Source organism: Cervus canadensis, chromosome 2, assembly GCF_019320065.1.
Source record: "Cervus canadensis isolate Bull #8, Minnesota chromosome 2, ASM1932006v1, whole genome shotgun sequence".
NCBI classification, from domain to species: domain Eukaryota; kingdom Metazoa; phylum Chordata; class Mammalia; order Artiodactyla; family Cervidae; genus Cervus; species Cervus canadensis.
This window is the reverse complement of record NC_057387.1, coordinates 114,446,785-114,463,893: the sequence shown is the minus strand read 5'-3', so window position 1 is coordinate 114,463,893 and position 17,109 is coordinate 114,446,785. Positions and strand designations below refer to the sequence as shown.

General features: G+C 55.6%; 1 protein-coding gene across 9 annotated transcripts in view; it reads right to left on the bottom strand.

Annotated features, from left to right (window-relative positions):
• The window catches only part of FARP2 (FERM, ARH/RhoGEF and pleckstrin domain protein 2), a 92,933-nt gene extending 77,037 nt beyond the window's left edge, over positions 1 to 15,896 (bottom strand). For 8 of the 9 annotated variants that reach the window (XR_006268222.1, XR_006268223.1, XR_006268224.1 and 5 more), the window contains exon 1: positions 4,783 to 4,999. Coding sequence is in view for 6 of the 9 variants with exons in the window: in XM_043462222.1 (XP_043318157.1) it covers positions 4,783 to 4,971 (189 nt within the window). In the remaining 3 variants the exon portion in view is untranslated. Of the gene's footprint in view, positions 1 to 4,782; positions 5,000 to 15,787 lie in introns of those variants that run through there. The other variant, XM_043462220.1, reaches the window with a different exon arrangement.
• Between the last annotated feature and the right edge of the window lie 1,213 nt (positions 15,897 to 17,109).

Sequence of the window (17,109 nt, the reverse complement as noted above, 5' to 3'; positions counted from 1 at the left end):
CACAGAAGGCCACGCGCAGCCCCTCAGAGGGACAGACAGGGACTCACGTCCTCGGGGACAGGACGCTCAGGGGGAAGGACAGAGACTCACGTCCGAGGGGACAGGATGCTCAGGAGGAAGGACAGAGACTCACATCTGCAGGGACAGGACACAGGTCCCAGACGCTCAGGGGGAAGGACAGAGACTCACGTCCGCAGGGACAGGACGCTCAGGGGGACGGACAGAGACTCACATCCTCGGGGACAGGACGCTCAGGGGGAAGGACAGAGACTCACGTCCCCGGGGACAGGACGCAGGTCCCAGACGATCAGAGGGAAGGACAGAGACTCATGTCCGCAGGGACAGGACGCTCAGGGGGAAGGACAGGGACTCATGTCCCTGGGGACAGGACGCAGGTCCCGGACGATCAGAGGGAAGGACAGAGACTCATGTCCGTGGGGACAGGACGCTCAGAGGGAAGGACAGAGACTCACGTCTGCGGGGACAGGATGCTCAGAGGGAAGGACAGAGACTCACGTCTGCGGGGACAGGACACTCAGAGGGAAGGACAGAGACTCACGTCTGTGGGGACAGGACGCTCAAGGGGAAGGACAGAGACGTCTGCGGGGACAGGACGCTCAGCGGGAAGGACAGAGACTCACGCCGTGGGGACAGGACGCTCAAGGGGAAGGACAGAGACTCACGTCTGAGGGGACAGGACGCGGGGTCCCGGACGCTCAGGGGGAAGGACAGAGACTCACGTCTGTGGGGACAGGTCGCGGGTCCCCAACGCTCAGGGGGAAGGACAGAGACTCACGTCTCTGGGGACAGGACGCGTGTCCCGGATGCTTAGGGGGAAGGACAGAGACACACGTCTGCAGGGACAGGACGCGGGTCCCGGACGCTCGGGGCAGGGTGAGGGTGGAGCACACTGGTGGGGTGGGGGGCGGCAGCTGAAGGGCGTGGGGGTCCCCGTGAGGATGAGACACCGGGCAGCTGACAGCAGTGACGGCGGTGCACGTCTGTGGCCACGTTACAGCCTCTGCCGTGTACGCTCTCCGTGGGTGGCCGTGTGGCCACGTGTTACACCCCAGTGAAGCTGCTACGCATGTGCAACGCTGGTCGGAAAAAGCAGGCCCAGCTTCGGAGCGGCTGACTGTGGGGCGCCTGGGCGGCAGTGTGGGGTCCAGGGTTGTGCAGGGCCCCCATGGGTGGTGGGCGGAGGCGGGGCTCCGGGGGGAGGGGACGAGCTGGGGCCTGGGGGGCAGGGGGCGAGGTGGGGGCTGCCTGTCACACTCGGCCCGGGGGGCTTCTCACAGAGGCAGAGACAGCGCTTCAGAAGTAACTACACTACTAACTGCATCCTCAGCCCCTGAGACGGAACCTTCAGCATCGCCGAGGGCCTCGCCACGCTGCACCATCGTCTGTACCGGGAGGGAAGGCCAGCACATCAGCCTGCGGGTTCACAGACACGACCGTGGGACACTCAGGGGGAAGTAAGCCAAAAGAGCACACGCTTGGCATGGGTGGCCAGAGAGCCGCCACAAACAGCCAGTGAGTCCCTAAGGTCCGAGGACGCTGCCGCAAAGGGAGAAACAAAGACCCTCCGGGAGAGAGCACGCCCCCCCGCCCAGCTCATCCGCGCCCCGCCCGGCCCTGGGCCACACGTGGACGCAGCCTTGCTGCCCTGAGCTGCCTTCAGCAGCAGAGCCTGGCTCCAGGCCCACGAGACCTCCTCTGAGCTACCGACAAAGGCCACTGGCCAGGGACCTCCCGCCAGGCACCCGTGTCCACACCAGCCCCCAGTGCAGAGCAACCGACGGGTCACAGCACGCCTCTCAGTGCCAGCCTGCTGGGCGAGGGGGTGGTGCTGGCGGGGACACAGGGGGCGGTGACAGAGGGGCAGGGAGGGGGCCCGGGCGGAAGCCAGCCTCCACCCTGCGTCCGGGACCCACGGGGGGCGGGGGCAGGTGGGCACGTCTTCTCTGCAGCCCTTCCCCAGCAGCCGAGAGGTGTGTCAGCAGATGTGACACCGGCACCAGAGCTTCGGGACAGTTTCTTTGCAGAGACCGCGGTCCTGACCGCCGGCAACGGCTGCTGGGAAGGCCTCACGAGTGCTCCCCCCTCCGCACACCCCCCGCCCCGGAGCCCCGCTGGCCGGCAGGGGGACACAGTGGAAGCTGCAGGGGTTAACCCTAGCCGGGACCTCACGGCTCCCACCTCGCACGCCCATCCCTACGCCAACATGGCCATGCCAGCTCGCTGGAGGGCGAGGGCCACACGCAGACAGCTTCTGGCTGGGCCCAGACTCAGGAGTGAGGCTGTGCCAGCCCCTCAGCCCTCTGAGCCAGGCCAAGCCAGGAGACCCTCCAAGCCAACACTCAGACGTGCAGGAAGCATTAAAGGTTCACTCAGGTTATCAAGGCTGGGGGTGGTTTGTTACTCAGCAAGGCTAACTGACACAGTTGCGGAGGATAGGGCACTTTCAATACAACTAATTTACAAAAATATATACTGAGTTTTAGCTGCTCCTGAAAAGCAGATATCAGTGACCTCAGGCACAACTTAAAAAGTACCCTATCCAACTCATGATAAGCAACAACAATTTGACTCTTTTAATTTCTGGACTCCGCCAAGTATCTCAAAATACCAAACATGATGGTTCTATCTGATTAAAGGAAACAGCAATTTCAGTTTGTTAAAACTTTGACAAGTTCGATATATTCTGAACCTTTATCCAATGGTGTCTCTGATTTACAAGTGAATTCCCCAGAGAAGAATTACACCTTATTTGTGACTCAGCAATAAATGTCTGCTTTTCTCCTTTTTTGAGCCTGGGTTTAGCTGATAAAGACTATTAACCAGGACCAAAAAAACGATGCTCCAAAAGTAAACCCTAAATAATGCAATTCTTTTCTTTTCTCTTCTTCCTTCCTTCTTTCCTTTCTTTCAAAAAATCTGAACCTTTTCTAAGCCTTCATCCATGCTAAGTAGCTTCAGTTGTGTCTGACTCTCTGTGACCTCATGGACTGTTGCTCACCAGGCTCCTCTGTCCGTGGGATTCTGCAGGTGAGAACACTGGAGTGGGTAGCATGCCCTCCTCCAGGGGACCTTCCCGACCCAGGGCTGGAACCCGCGTCTCCTGCACTGGCGGGCGGGCTTCTCACCACTAAGCACCTGGGAGCCCCTCTGAAGCCTGGATCACAGCAAGTGCATTCACCACAGGGCAGCTTCGTGGTGGAGATTCTTCCAGACTTTGGGCTTGAAGAGACTTCCCAGACTGTAACCAGTTCTTCCAGGTGACTCATCAGAGGACGGTGAGAAGGTGAGAGGAACAGAGAGCTGCCCGCTCCCCGGGGTGCAAAGGCGCCTGCTCCAGGCTCCCTGTCCTGCAAAGCCGGCCTCTTGCAACATAGGAGTGTTGCTGACGGCGGACGGGCAGGTCCTGCCAGTTTCAGTTACCTGCCCGATTAAGTGATACTTGCTTTCTTCCTTGGGTGAGACCTAAGAATCTGCAGGGTCCTCGAGTCCAGACACTAGAAACCCAGGCACTGGATACCTGCCCCAGAACATGCGAGCAGAGAAGCCGGCAGGCCCTGGACTCCGAGCTGGGGTGCGGGCACCTCCCCTCCTCCCAGCCCAGCTGGCCCCTCTGCCTGCTCCCCACGCTCACCTCCTTCCTCACCCTGCTCTCACAGCGCTTTCTGCAGGCAGGCTCCGGCTTCCTCCAGCCCCTCCCGCCTGCCCACTTTCTGTGCAGCCCCCGACCTCCCCCCAAGCACAAGTCAGCCTTTGCCCAAGTTAGACTTCATTCTCTCTCTAGTTTGTCACGTTAAGAGCAGGGAAATGCTGCCAAAGGTATTACTTTAAACCAATAAAAAATACTAGAAAAAATAATATATTTCTGTATTCTCTGGCAGCTCAGCTGGTAAAGAATCTACCTGCAATGCAGGAGACCCCAGTTTGATTCCTGGGGAGATCCCCTGGGGAAGGGACAGGTTACCCACTCCAGTATTCATGGCCTTCCCTGGTGACCCAGACAGTAAAGAGTCCACCTGCAGTGTGGGAGACCTCGGTTTGATCCCTGGGTCAGGAAGATCCCCTGGAGGAGGGCATGGCAACCCCCTCCAGCATTCTTGCCTGGAGAATCCCATGGACAGAGGAGCCTGGTGGACTACAGTCCAGGGGGTCGCCAAGAGGAGGACACGACTGAGCGACTAAGCACACACACACACTATGAAAATAAGCAACTTTTAAAAAGACCATTCATTCTAATGCTATTTGGAAAATCAGAAAAATTGTTTTCAAACATTTGCTATATTCAGTTGCTTTTGCCAACATTATCAGTGCAAGCTACTACAGGGAATTTTCAAAGAGAAAGTGTTCTTATTGCTGACCCAGAAAAACGAGTTCTGTGCGAGGCTCCTCATGTGCGAGGCTCAGCCCTCACCCAGCCACCCCGAGAAGCAGGGCCTGGAGTCGCCCCCCATGCAGACAAGGAAGCGGACACACGGTGAGGCTGAGGGGCGCCTCTCACGCAGCCGCTTGGCCACCAAGACTCCGGAGCGGGCCAGCTGGTTCCCGCCCGCACCGCACGGCACTCAGCCAGCCTCTCCAATGCCCACATTGCATCAGAAGCTTAAAGGAAAGTCAGGAGAATGTCATTCTCCAGGCTCACTGTTTCCAAGCGTTTTGTTACCCAGCCACTTAAGGCAACTTGATAAACAGGCAAAGTCTACCAGCAATGTGGAATTCGGCACCTGACTTTCAGCGAACACGAGGCACAGGCCCAGGGCTTCTTACCTCGACGTCAAACACCTCGACGGAGTCGTCCAGCAGCTGCACGCGGAGCTGCGTCCTCGTCGCTGGCCGCGCCGCCCCTGCCGGGGGGCCCAACCCAGGCTCCAGGGTGCTGACGCCCGCGGGGGTCGTGGTGCCCAGGCGTGCCCCTGGGGTCTGCAGGACTCTGTATGTTCCTTCCAGCTCCCCCATTCCTCAGCAGCTGAGAGGGAGGAGTGTGCTAAAACAAACAAAAAACCCCCAATTATCTTCAGTTATTTCAATTTTAAAACAACATAAGAAAATTACCGGGTAGACCGGAATTCTCAGCACTGATTTTGTACTTCCGTGAGTTTTAAACTACCTGGAAACAGTTTAGAAAGATTATCTTCTCCTCACACACGGGCGGGTGGAGCACAGATACCAGCCAGTGGCAGCCCGGGGACCAATGTTTCCGGGGTGTGTAGCCTGGGCGGTGCCAGCGGACCTGCAGACCCTCCGAAGGGGCCCCCTGGAGTAGGGTGGCCCCCAGCCCAGAGGTTCAGGTGCTGCCCACACGCTGTGTGCACGGCCCAGGGCCTTCTAGCAAAGGTAGGTGGGTACGCACAGCTTGGGTCACGGGTCCCCACCCCGCCGACACGGAGGGGACAATGCAAGGAAGGTGGATGGAGATGCCTGGGCCACCTTTGCTAGCCCTGCAAGCCCTGGTCTCTCAGCTGCGTCTCCAGGGGTTCAGAGGAAGCTCCAGACCCAGCGCTGGATGGCAGCGTGGCACACGCCACGGGGAGCCCCGCCTGCTGCCCTGCCAACCACCCCCCCCCCACAGCCCGCTACCCGGGCACCCTCCTCACTGATGAGGACGCTGAGGGTCTAAGAGGGTCAGAGGTGCCCCAGGAGGTACCTGTTCCCTTCCAACCCTCCCTGCTGTGTGGGGAAAGGTCTCCAACCCTAAGCTATTAAGTTGAACAGAGCCCATCACATCATTGTCTTTAACAATGAAAGAATGGGCTAAGTATCTGCTAGAATCTAGCAATATAGGCTTGCTTTCATTCGTCCTTGTTAATAAAGTTACCTTCTACTTATGGCAAATTCCCTTCTTAAATATGCCTATTTATGTACAAAAGTCAATTTAAGGAAACACACTTAATGGTTAAACATGGTAAGACAAAAACAAATGCCAGATGTTTAATCAAGAAAGAATGCAGATGCCACAAAAATTATTTTGCTTAATCATCTTCAAAAATCTTCGACTAGCTTGCAGTAAATATTTTGCAGAATTAATCTCACTAGACTCCTGGTCCTCTCTGTTTCATGCAGATTTCACTGCTGAGCTCCCTGGCCGCCTTCTCTCTTTCAACCTAGTTTTGTTATCAAGGTAAACTAACTCACGAACTTTTTATCTCTTGAATTAAGGTTGAAAAGCTTCTCAGTGACCTGCTGCCAAGCGCCTCCTGCTTAAGACCTGAGAACTGACTTGCACGTCTGGTTTATCAACAAGCAAATGGAAAATGAGCCAAGACCGCCGGGAAAGTGAGACGTGCACAGCTCAAGCACAGTGACGAGGCGGCTGGTCATCCTGCTGGACACAGCTCCCAGCCGGCCTCCGCACAAGGCAACAGCTGGCCCCGCGCGCGGATGGGCACGTGGGTCACCTGAGCCGCGAGGGCGGTTCAGGCTGGCGGTCACCCGCTGTCCTCAGAGCTCTCCCTCCAGGCTGCACAGCCCCGGGAGAAGTAATTCTTACTGTGGTTAACATCACGGGCGTCAAAGAGCGCGCGGTGCATCATGACACTAGGCACTGCACAGGCCGCGGCCACAATCAACGCGGCAGAAACCTGCTTCCATGTTGCTGAGTGTGAGACCTGTGAGGTGCTGAGAACCATAAATGTGAGCGCTTTCATTCCAGCTTCACAAACGTGAGAAGCTACTGCGGAAGCAAGGGTGTGAAGGAAGACGAGCCCACCTGCCAGCCGTCCCGGTGTGCAGACAGGCCGGCTCCCAGCGCTCACCCACCACCAGAAGAGGCCCCTCTGGAACAAGCTGTGGGCACCAAATGATCCTTTCCGTTTTAAGTAAAGCTACAATTCCGAAGCAATATACACAACCAAGGTATTTTTTTGAATCACTTCTGTTGTGTATTCCATTGTATAATTCTCATTTATATTTTTTCATAAAAATTTTAGATGGAAAAAATTTCTTCAGGTTCTTCTCTTTGACTTATTACAAGAAAGTCATGAAAAAAAAAAAAGAAAAAGAAAGTCATGTCTAAGCACCTACTTCTTAAAAAAAAACAAAAACCAACAAAAAACCCAAAGCAAGCAAGACTAAGCTACTGTACTCATTCAGGTGAGGAACAGCAAGAAGAACATGCAGGGAGGCTATCCCAGAAGAGTCAGGGCTGGGGTCCCCGTGGGGGGCTGCCCTGGGAAGGGCACAGGGGAGGGGCTGCAGGTGTGGCCAGCACAGCTCCACGGCTCGACCGGACACTGTCCACTCACAGCTCATCAAGCTGTGCATTTGATTCATGCAGTTTCAACAGCACACTGTTAATCAACGACTGTTTCATCTCTCCTAAGAACAAAAGACACGTTAGATAAATGGAAAAACACTTTTCCTAGATCAAGGAATTCTAAAACATGGCCTTTGCAGGTTTATACGTCTTCTGAGCAGCAAGCTTCTGTCCCAGTAATTTCCGCCTGGTCAAAGGAAGATACCCACCCAGCTGAAGCCGAGACAGAGGACCACAAGACACCCTCACATCCCGGAGGCTCACCTGGGGAGGATGACTCTCCTGAGAGAACCCAAGCCCAAGGGGCACCCTCCTGAGGACGCTCCAGGAGAGGACGACTCTCCTGAGAGGACTCGAGCCCACAGGCACCCTCCTGAGGATGCTCCAGGAAAGCTCTACTTGCTATCACTCATCGGCAATGCCCACATACCTCCTATTTAACGACTACTCATCTTTTAGCTTAAGAAAGTTCAGGAAAGAAGGAACTTGGAAAATCAGACAGAACCACCACGTTGCAAACAGCAGTCGACCTTGGTCTCACTCTGGAGTGAGCAGCAGTGCCAGAACTCTCCCTGTAGGAGCTGAAGTTGCTTGTTCAACAGTCTTGCCTCAGCCTGAGTGCTTCCTCTAGCCTGACCATGGGAAGAAAGGAAAAATGTATGCACTGAATCTGCTTTACATAAATTACAGCCTAACAGAAATTACTTTGTCTTGCTCTGTGTGCTTATAAATAAACATTAAAAAGGCAAGAGTATGCAAACTAGATGAGACACACAGCAAGCGCTTCCCAGTCCTACAGGCTCTAAAGGGCAGAAGGCAGCTCCTCTGCTGCCAGAGACCTCTCCAGAGACCCTCTCCAGGGGGACCTCCTCAGGGGAACCCTCTCCAGAGACCTGGAGGGAATCAATCAAAATCCAGGGACTGACGAGGGACTCCAGTTCACTTTCCTTTCTTCCTCTATGTGATCAAAATGTTTTGCAGTCTCATTCCTAAAACTATTTCTGGTGGCTGGATACAATTTCCACCACTGATATCTAGTGTTACAAACTTGGCTCCTATATATTCTCATTTAATAAAAAAAAACTTCAAAACCACCTTGTGATGTATAATTTCCATTCTAAAGTTGGAACAACTCAGCTCAAAAGTCTGCCAAAGCTCTGGGTGATGACGTGTCAACGCAGGTTTGTAACAGAGGTACCACTGGGGCAGGGCAGTAACGATGCAGGAGGCTGTGCGTGTCTAGAGTAGGAAGCATGTGAGAAATCTGTGGAACTTCCACTCGGAGTTTCTGTGAACTTAAAATTACTCTAAAAAAAGTCTATTAAAAAAAAAAAATGGTCTGCTCACAAGTTGCCTCCCCCTTGGCTGGAAAATGAGCATGTGGCTCACTAGCAAGCACAGCCCTCTGTCCACAGCAGAGGAAGCTGCTGAAATTTCTATCACGAGAAGAAGGGTCTCTATGTGCTTCTTTGGTGTGAAGGTGGATACAAGCCAGGTTCAAAGCAGGTGTGTGGCACGTGAGTTCTGGTTAAGAGGAGGACCATGAACACACGCATCTGCTTCCATTCAAACAAGCATGCTGGAGGATAAATTACCCAAACAACCGCCTCTGGCGGGGCACTAGTGCTGGGAGGGCAGCGCTGGGAACCCTGTTTCTGGAGTCTGCAGTGCTCGTGTCTCAGCTCAAGTAGGGAACCTCGTCGATGGTCTCACATTTGCAAAGCGCTTTTGCCACATAACAGAACCTGTTCTCAGGAGTAACACTGGCGGTGATGGCCTTAGGGGAAAAAGTTCTGCCGACCACAAGGTCTTTGTCTAGTAATTCCAATATCCGCATCATCTGAGCTGTAGCCTGTCTTCTCTCCTGTGAGCCGGTATTTCCCTGGTTCTATGTATGTCGGGTAATTTTGGATTGTATCCTGGAGAGTTAAAATACTGTGTTGGAATGGTACAGCGGGTAAGAATCCACCTGCCAATGCAGGGCACATGGGTTTGATCCGTGGTCCAGGAAGATTCCACATGCCATGGAGCAGTTAAGTCCATGAGCCATTACTACTGAGCCTGCACGCTCCAGGACCCACAAGCTGCAACATCTGAAGCCTGAGCATCTACAGCCTGTGCTCTGCAACAAGAGAAGCCCCTGCAGTGAGAAAGCCACACACCACAATGAACAACAGCCCCTGTTCGCCCAAACCAGAGACCCTGAGCAGCAACGAAGAGCCAGTGTGGTCACAGATAAGTAAATAACGTACCCAAAACATTGCACTGTGAGTCTCTGGCATCACTTAAATCCCACGAGAATGTGGCATCTCTGTTTTAGCTGCACTGGCCTTGCCAGGGTCGGGTGGAGGCCTCAGCATCAGCCCCGCCTGCAGAGGCTCCACCCTCCCTGGTGCCCGCCTGGCTCCCAGGCTGTGGTCCCCCCCCAGCTGAGTTCCCACTGGCAAGTGGTGCAGAGTTGGCCCCATGTAGGCATAGCTCAGCACTGGGCCCACAAATTCATCAACAACTCTGAGGTCATCCCTTCAGGCCCCTTCTCCACGGAGGTCACCCCGCAGGTTCCCTCCACTAGGGCTGCCCCCTCTCCACGGGCATCAGCCCCTCGGCGCCCTGTCCACAGCTCCCTGGCTTACTCCTCAGTTCTCCAGCCAGGAGCCTGCAGCTGATGCCCTGCTTGCTGGGGGCTGCCCTGGCTGCAGGAGAGAGAGGAAAGCGCCCCGGAGTCACAGGCGTCTGCAGGCCCTGCTGCCACAGGCCTGGCTGGAGGACAGGGAGAGGGAGGGGGTATGGTGGCTGTCTCCCCGTCTCTCTGGAACCCAAACTGGGCAGCTCCTCCTGCAGCCCTCCCGGTTTGCACCTGGAGCCCATCTCTGGGTTCTGGCTGCCCTGGGAGCAGTCTGGGGAAGCTGGGGGAGGCGGAGGAGGAACAGGAGCTTCACTGCTCGTGCGGCAGTGCTGGCCGCCGTTTCCTCACGGCTGCTCCGCGCAACCATCCAGCTCTGCAGCAGGGCGGTGGGCGAGCTGGGGCCGAGGGGGCTTATGCCTCTTCCCAGAAACAGAACTCGACCCCCGGGCATCTAGAGCGCTTCTGCATGGTGCTCTTTGGGAAGACGGTTGATTTTTATTTCCTTCCTTCCGAGGGTCTGTCGTTTTGGAGTTGCCTCCAGGGATGAACACGCGTTACTTCTGAAATTAGATGGTTGCCGGGCAGAGGACAGCAGGGGTCCTACAGCGGAGCATGGCTCACCTTCAAGGAGAAAGCAGGGGACCTACCCTGTGTCTCCTCCTCCTCAAACAGTTCAGTTAAAGTCAAATGATCATTTTTCAACAGGCTCTGGAACGGGTTTCTTGTTCTGATAGTGAGACTTGTTCCCCCAACATGCATCTTATTAACTGTCACCAAGGCAGCCGGGATCTGAAGGCCGCAGGAGACAGAAGAACTCCAGTGATTTGTAAAACTACCCAGAGCTGCTTCCTCCTTCCAAATGCGCCCCACCACCTGTCGGAAGAGGTGCCGAGCATCCTTACCACCCTTACCACGTGCGTCCCAGGCACCCTCAAGGTGCTGGCTACACCCTGCCCTTGTCTGGCCATGTGACTCTGACGCCCATCTGCCTTGTTTCTGGGCTCCTCGCTGGCATGGCCCCTTTCCAGGTCCTAAGAAGGGGCCCTTGGCGAAGCCTTCTAGGAAGTTCACACATATATTCCAATGGCAATCAACAAGAGACTGCTGCCCCTCCCACCCTGACCCTGCCTGCGTTCTCCTTCCCCAGGTCACGTGGCTCAAGATAGCACCCAACTACCTGCACGAGGAGCAGGAGACACGCTGAGTTCGGGTTTAACGGGACATGTTTCTGTTTTCACACCGAGGTCATCACCAGCCATCAGGCCGCAGGCCTGGCTCCGGGAGCGGCGCTGTCGCCCGGGGTGCTCGGGCCTGGGGCTAGGGGACAAAGTGCAGGCTGGACCCCGTGGCAACATGAACGGCCCCAGCAGCGCCTGGTGCAGGGGGCGTGTGGGCCTGGAGAAGGAGCAAGGCTGGCAGTGCAGGAGGCCAGACGCTGCAAAGTCATCACAGACCCGTGGGAAGGCAAGCACAGCGCGGCACTCAGTGGTCAAAACTGCACCGCCCGCCTGTCAGTGAAAAGAATTTACACTGCAGCGGTATGCTTATAAATACGGCACAGAGTTTTACCTGTTTTCAATGGAATTCTGCAAAACAGAATTTATCAGAACTCCTGCTGTTCCAAGAAACAATCTGTAGCTGTGCTAGAAAGAGCAAGCGTGAAACCATGTTTTATATCTCCTAACAGTCAACAATAAAGATTTCTGATCAACCATGCTAGAGGAGTCACTGAACTCATTCTATTCTCTGTCACACTAATTAAAAAGTACATGGCCAAATGAAAAGTGGTACAGAGGTGTGTATCGAGGGCTCAAGACAATACCAACTCTTATCTGCTGCCGCTGCTGTTAACTTGCTCAGTCGTGTCCGATTGGTTGTGACCCCATGGACTGTAGCCCACCAGGCTCCTCTGTCCATGGGATTCTCCAGGCAAGAATACTGGAGTGGGTTGCCATTTCCTTCTCCAGGGGATCTTCCTGACCCAGGGATTGAACCTGGGTCTCCTGTTTGGCAGGTGGATTCTTTACCACTTAGCCACTGGGAAACAGATGTGTGTCAGATAATTAACAAATATGCTATTTTTCTGGATTTTTCTGACTGCTGTATTAATGGTCAGCGTTCTCAACTCTGTAACGTATTTACTTTTTCTCATTCTAAATAAATATTTGCACTCCAAGTTAATTTTTATTTCTAACACTTAAAGAGGCCTCCTCCCCCACACTGGGTAAATCTCAGGTCCCATAAAAACTGCCATTCACTCTGCCCTGATGAAACCTGACTCGTTCAAACATTCAGTGAGCACCTTGCTTCTGAACAGAGCAAGTCCAAGTCCCTAAAAGCACAGGAGCCTCTGAGAGGAGAAAACCTGCCCCATCACAGCGGGGAAGACACAGGAGCCAGTCTCCTAAGTGCTGGTAAGAGCTGCAAGGAGTGAAGCCAGAAGCCGCCAGGGATCTGGTGGGTGGAGAGGGAGGGAGGAGGCCTCAGCGAAAGGTGGGTGTCTGCGTCAGACCCCCCAAGTGTCCCGAGTGGCCGCCATGCCCGCCCCTGGCTCACAAGCCTTGCCACACAAAACAAGGAATTCAGGCTCAGAAAGGTTAGTGACTTGCAACGCGCGTGACCTCAGCCTCCCCCCCACCCCCGACCTCACCATGTGCCATCCCCTCTTGGGCTTAAGGGACCCCATGTGTCGAGTACAGGATGAGCCAGAAGCGGAGATGCCTGTGGAAGTGGCCCGGGCCACACGGAGGAGTCCAGGCAGCACCAGGGAACACAGAGGAGGGGGCGCGGCTGGCCTTGCCCGGCCGACTCTCCAGCACGGAGTGGAGCTGGGCCCATGGGGGAATGGAGGGCCGGCTGGGCGAGCGCAGTGCACACGGGCGGGGCCCTGATGGCGCCCACGGGGCTGGGCTGGGCTGTCGGGGTCCTGAGAGCCCACCTAGAAGGTCTGGGTGGAATCTCACCACCTGGTACTCTGCAGCTGGGAGCAATGGGTGAAGACAGGTTCATCACTGCACCCGACAGCATCAGAGGGCCTTTCTGGTCTTGAATTTTAAAATGACTCTAAACTGGAAAACAGTCCTATGACCCTAAAATAAAACTACTTACATCACTCCACCTTCTCCTCTGATCCTTGTCCAAATCCTCGTATATTTTTAAATCAGTGTAATTGCTGTGTACGAACTGCTTCGCCTTTTTGGTTAAGATATCTTTTTGAACGTATTTCCAGGGATCATAATGGTTCAAATTTTGTTGGGAGGGAAGGGTAAGAAGGGGGTTGCCGAAGCATGTCTGGGGGCTACAGAGTGTTCTACCACTCTTACATGCAGTGTGTATACAAGTTTGTTTTCAAAACCAGGATTCCAAAATCAAAACCTTTTATCACTTATTGCTAGCTGCTCTCCAAAAAGATTAGACCAGTTTGCAGAATCGCCAGAAAGCCATCACATTCTGGCCTCTATCATCTTAAGCTCTGTGGAGCCCTCACCTTTGACGCCCTGTTGCCAAGGTAAAGCCTGGAACTGACAAATATGCTGCAGTCCAATGATGCTCTACACATGGGATCTCAGAGAGCAAGACTGGGGTGACCTCGGCTCAGCACTCAAATTTACAGTGGTTTTCCTGCAAAGAACGCCAAGCTGTGTGCAGGAAACTTGCAACCCACGGAGCAAAAGGGGAGGTGGCAGGCTTACAAGACAGTGGGTGAAGGAAAAGCAGGAACGACCTGAAAGGATAAGCAGCAGGAACTGCTACCGTCTCAGGACAGAGGTGGCACTAATGTGCCGAGAGGCAAAGTGTTTGGAGAGGAGAGGAGGGGCAAGATGGATTTAAAAGCACATGCACAGAACTATCCATGCCTCCATCTTTGCTTTGTCAACGCAGGGCATACCCTTCCCCCAAGCAGGACAATCTGCTTAAATACTCTGCCTCCTTTTCTCTGGACGGTGCACTCAGACTGCTCTTCTACTTGATAACATGACGACTAACACCGATTAAGCACTTAGTGGGTTCCAGGCATCTAGCTACTGATGCTTAATCCTCACAACAAGTCTATGAGGCAGGTAAACTGCAACCTCATTTGTTGATAAGGAGCCCGAGGAGAGATATGTGACTGTATCATATAAACTCCCCTTTTGGGAAAGGAATTAGTACAGAAGGAAGCAGGAAGTCTACCAGGAGAGTAGGTCCAAGCAGGTAAACGAGCCAGCAAACTTCTGCAGCTCTTGCCAGCATCTGGTCCAGATGGCTCAGTGCTCACTGAGGGTCTGCAACAAAGCAGGAGTCCCGCCCCAGGAAGCAGGTCCAGGCGACATCCGGTACCGGCCACCCACTCTGCTTCCAAATGGGGCCAGGGCCTGGCCACATCATCTCTGCATATTTTGAGACAACTTGACTGCAGCCATGAATTAAAAGACGCTTGTTCCTTGGAAGGAAAGCTATGACAAACCTAGACAGCGTATTAAAAAGCAGAGACATCACTTTGCCAACAAAGGTCCGCACAGTCAAAGCTATGGTTTTTCCAGTAGTCATGTACACATGTGAGAGATGGACCATAAAGAAGGCTGAGCGCTGAAGAATTGCTGCTTCAAACTGTGGTGTTGGAGAAGACTCTTGAGAGTCCCTTCGGCTGAAAGGAGATCAAACTAGTCAATCCTAAGGGGAATCAACCCTGAATATTCATTGGAAGGACTGATGCTAAAGCTCCAATGCTTTGGCCACCTGATGCCAAGAACTTACTCATTGGAAAGACTGAGGGAGAGGAGAAGAGGGTGACAGAGGAAGGAGACCGTTGGATGACAACAGTCCCTCAATGGACATAAGTTTGAGCAAACTCCAGGAGACAGTGGAGGATAGAGGAGCCTGGTGTGCCACAGTCCATGGGCTTACAAACAGACATGACTTAGTCTTAGAGACTGAACAACAAAACAAAATACAAATACCAGGTACAAAGTGCTTCATAATCCCTCACAGAGAGTTAAGTCTCTGGTGTAAGGAACTCACAGAACTTTCAAAGAGCAGCAGAGAGAGCCTTAGATCTGCCTGCAAGCAAAGCCACTCCATGCCTGCCCAGCTCCCAGGTGCTCCGCCATCCCTCCACACCACCAGCACTCTGGTGCTGTGCCCCTGAGGGCCATCAGGCTCTCCAGAGTGCTCCGCCCAAAGCTCCCTCACAGAAAAGGCAAAGGCACAGGGAACAGCCACCCCGAGATGTAAATCTTTCCTTTCACTGTGGACTCACACTATTTCCTTCAGTGCACCTCCTGGGAATTTCTGTTTTCACGTCAATTACCACCGACCAGCACGTGGAAGGCCTCCGGAGGCTGCGGCCTCCAGGGTGGGTGTGGACCCCGGTCTGAGCGATCACTGGTTATGGTCGGGTCCCAGCTTTCTGGGCGGCCTTTGGATTCCCCCTAGGATTGACTGGCAGCCCTTCCAGGTTTCCCGGAGTAAAAGCATTAACACCTAATACCAGCCTTAAGATCATTTAAGGAAAGGCCAAAAAGGGCATGGCCACAAGTCGCCGGAGCTTCCACTTGTGGTTCTGCCCAGGCCTCCACGCGGGGCCCTCCCCGCTCACCCCGGGGCCCCTACGCGGTGTCCTCACGTGCACCCCGGGGCTCCCACACGGGACCCTCACGCGCCTCCCGGGGCCCCCACGCGGGGTCCTCACGCGCACCCAGGACCCCCAGCGGGCAGGCTCGCCACACAGCGCCCTCCGCACACGCGGCCCGCCGCCCGAAGGCCTTCCCAGGCCGGGAGCAAGACTCCTCTGGCCGCTCGCCGTCTGGAGGCGCCCGCCCTGCCTCGGGCTTCGGCCCGTAGCCTCCGCCGCCCGCCCCCGAGGCGCAGCCTGGCCCCTGCTCGCCCGCTGCCGCGCGGCCCCGCGCCCTCACCGGCTGCCCGGCCCGAGCTGTCGCCCGCAGCGGCCTCCGAGTCGGCGCCGGCTCCGCCCGCTCCCTACTGCCCGCGAGCCGCCCCCGCTCCCCGCGCCCCATCCCCGCCCCGCCCGGGGCCCCGCCCCCGCCCCACGGATGCGCCGCCGATTGGCCTGACGGCCTCTGGGGCGGGGCCTTCGCGGGCATGACCTGGAAGCGCGGCCCAGAACTCTGATTGGTGGATTTGTAGGGCGAGAAGGAACGCGCAGAGTCAGAAGTAATTTGGCCAGCTCCGCTCGCAGCGCCGCCGGCGGTTCTGGGCGGGGCGTCGGCTCAGGGGGAGGGGCGTGGTTACGGCTCAGGGAGGGGCGGGACGTCGGCTCGGGGGGCGGGGCGCGACTCCGGCCCAGATCCGTCTGCAGGCTGGTGCTGACCTGAACCGTGGCCGCCTGCGTTCCTGTTACCAGATCCTGCTACCAGGTGCTCTTCTCCTGGGGCTACCGGGGTCGGCCTAGGGGCGCCGAGAGCCAGGCGAAGGTGTGCTGCAGAGGAAACGGGCCGTGCTGGGAGGCCAGCGTCCCCCTAGCCTTCGCGGTCCCCTACCGGGGAATGGAAACGTGGCACCATCTCCGGAGCCCCCAGGCCCTTCTTCGAGCAGTTGCGGTAGCTCCTATGCATTCTTGGGAGACCCAGCTCAACTTGCCCCAGTCCTGCCCCCGCCGCGGTCCCCGCGGGCAGGCCAGGAGCGCCCCCGCGCGGCTACCTAGGGAGTAAGTCCCGAACCATCCTGGAGAATCCTGGTTGGTTGGCCTTCGGAACACGTTTCACACAAGTAGCTTTCCGCGGGGCTGCCTCGGAAGGGCACTCTTGCCCCCATCGTTCCCGCCCGATTTTTTTTTCTAACCAGCCCCCAGCACAGAATCCCGCATACCCCTCCCAGGGCACAGAACCCCCAACAGGTGCACACTGCCAGGGGGACCACGCAGGGAGACCCTGGTCAGAGAGGCCGGGAAGCCAGTAGAGGCTAAGGAGCGTACGCTGGAAACAACACCCGAGGGAGGGACGGGCCTGGAGAGAACTACAGACGGAAAGGGGCCCAGGCGGTCCTGGGTTGAGGGGCCAGGGGACCGGCTGCCACCCCGAGGTCAAGTTTTCAGCATTCCTCCCGGTCAGTCAGTCGTCGTCCCTGCCGTGAATGAGACCTTGCTTTTCTCACGTTTTCTGCCCGGTGGGCAGACATCATCAAGCTCTCACTAGAGCTCCTTTTTATCAGACCTTCACTATAAGGAGACCATCAGTTCCCTGGTAAATCCTTTCTTCCCAGGCTTCATGGCTCCCTC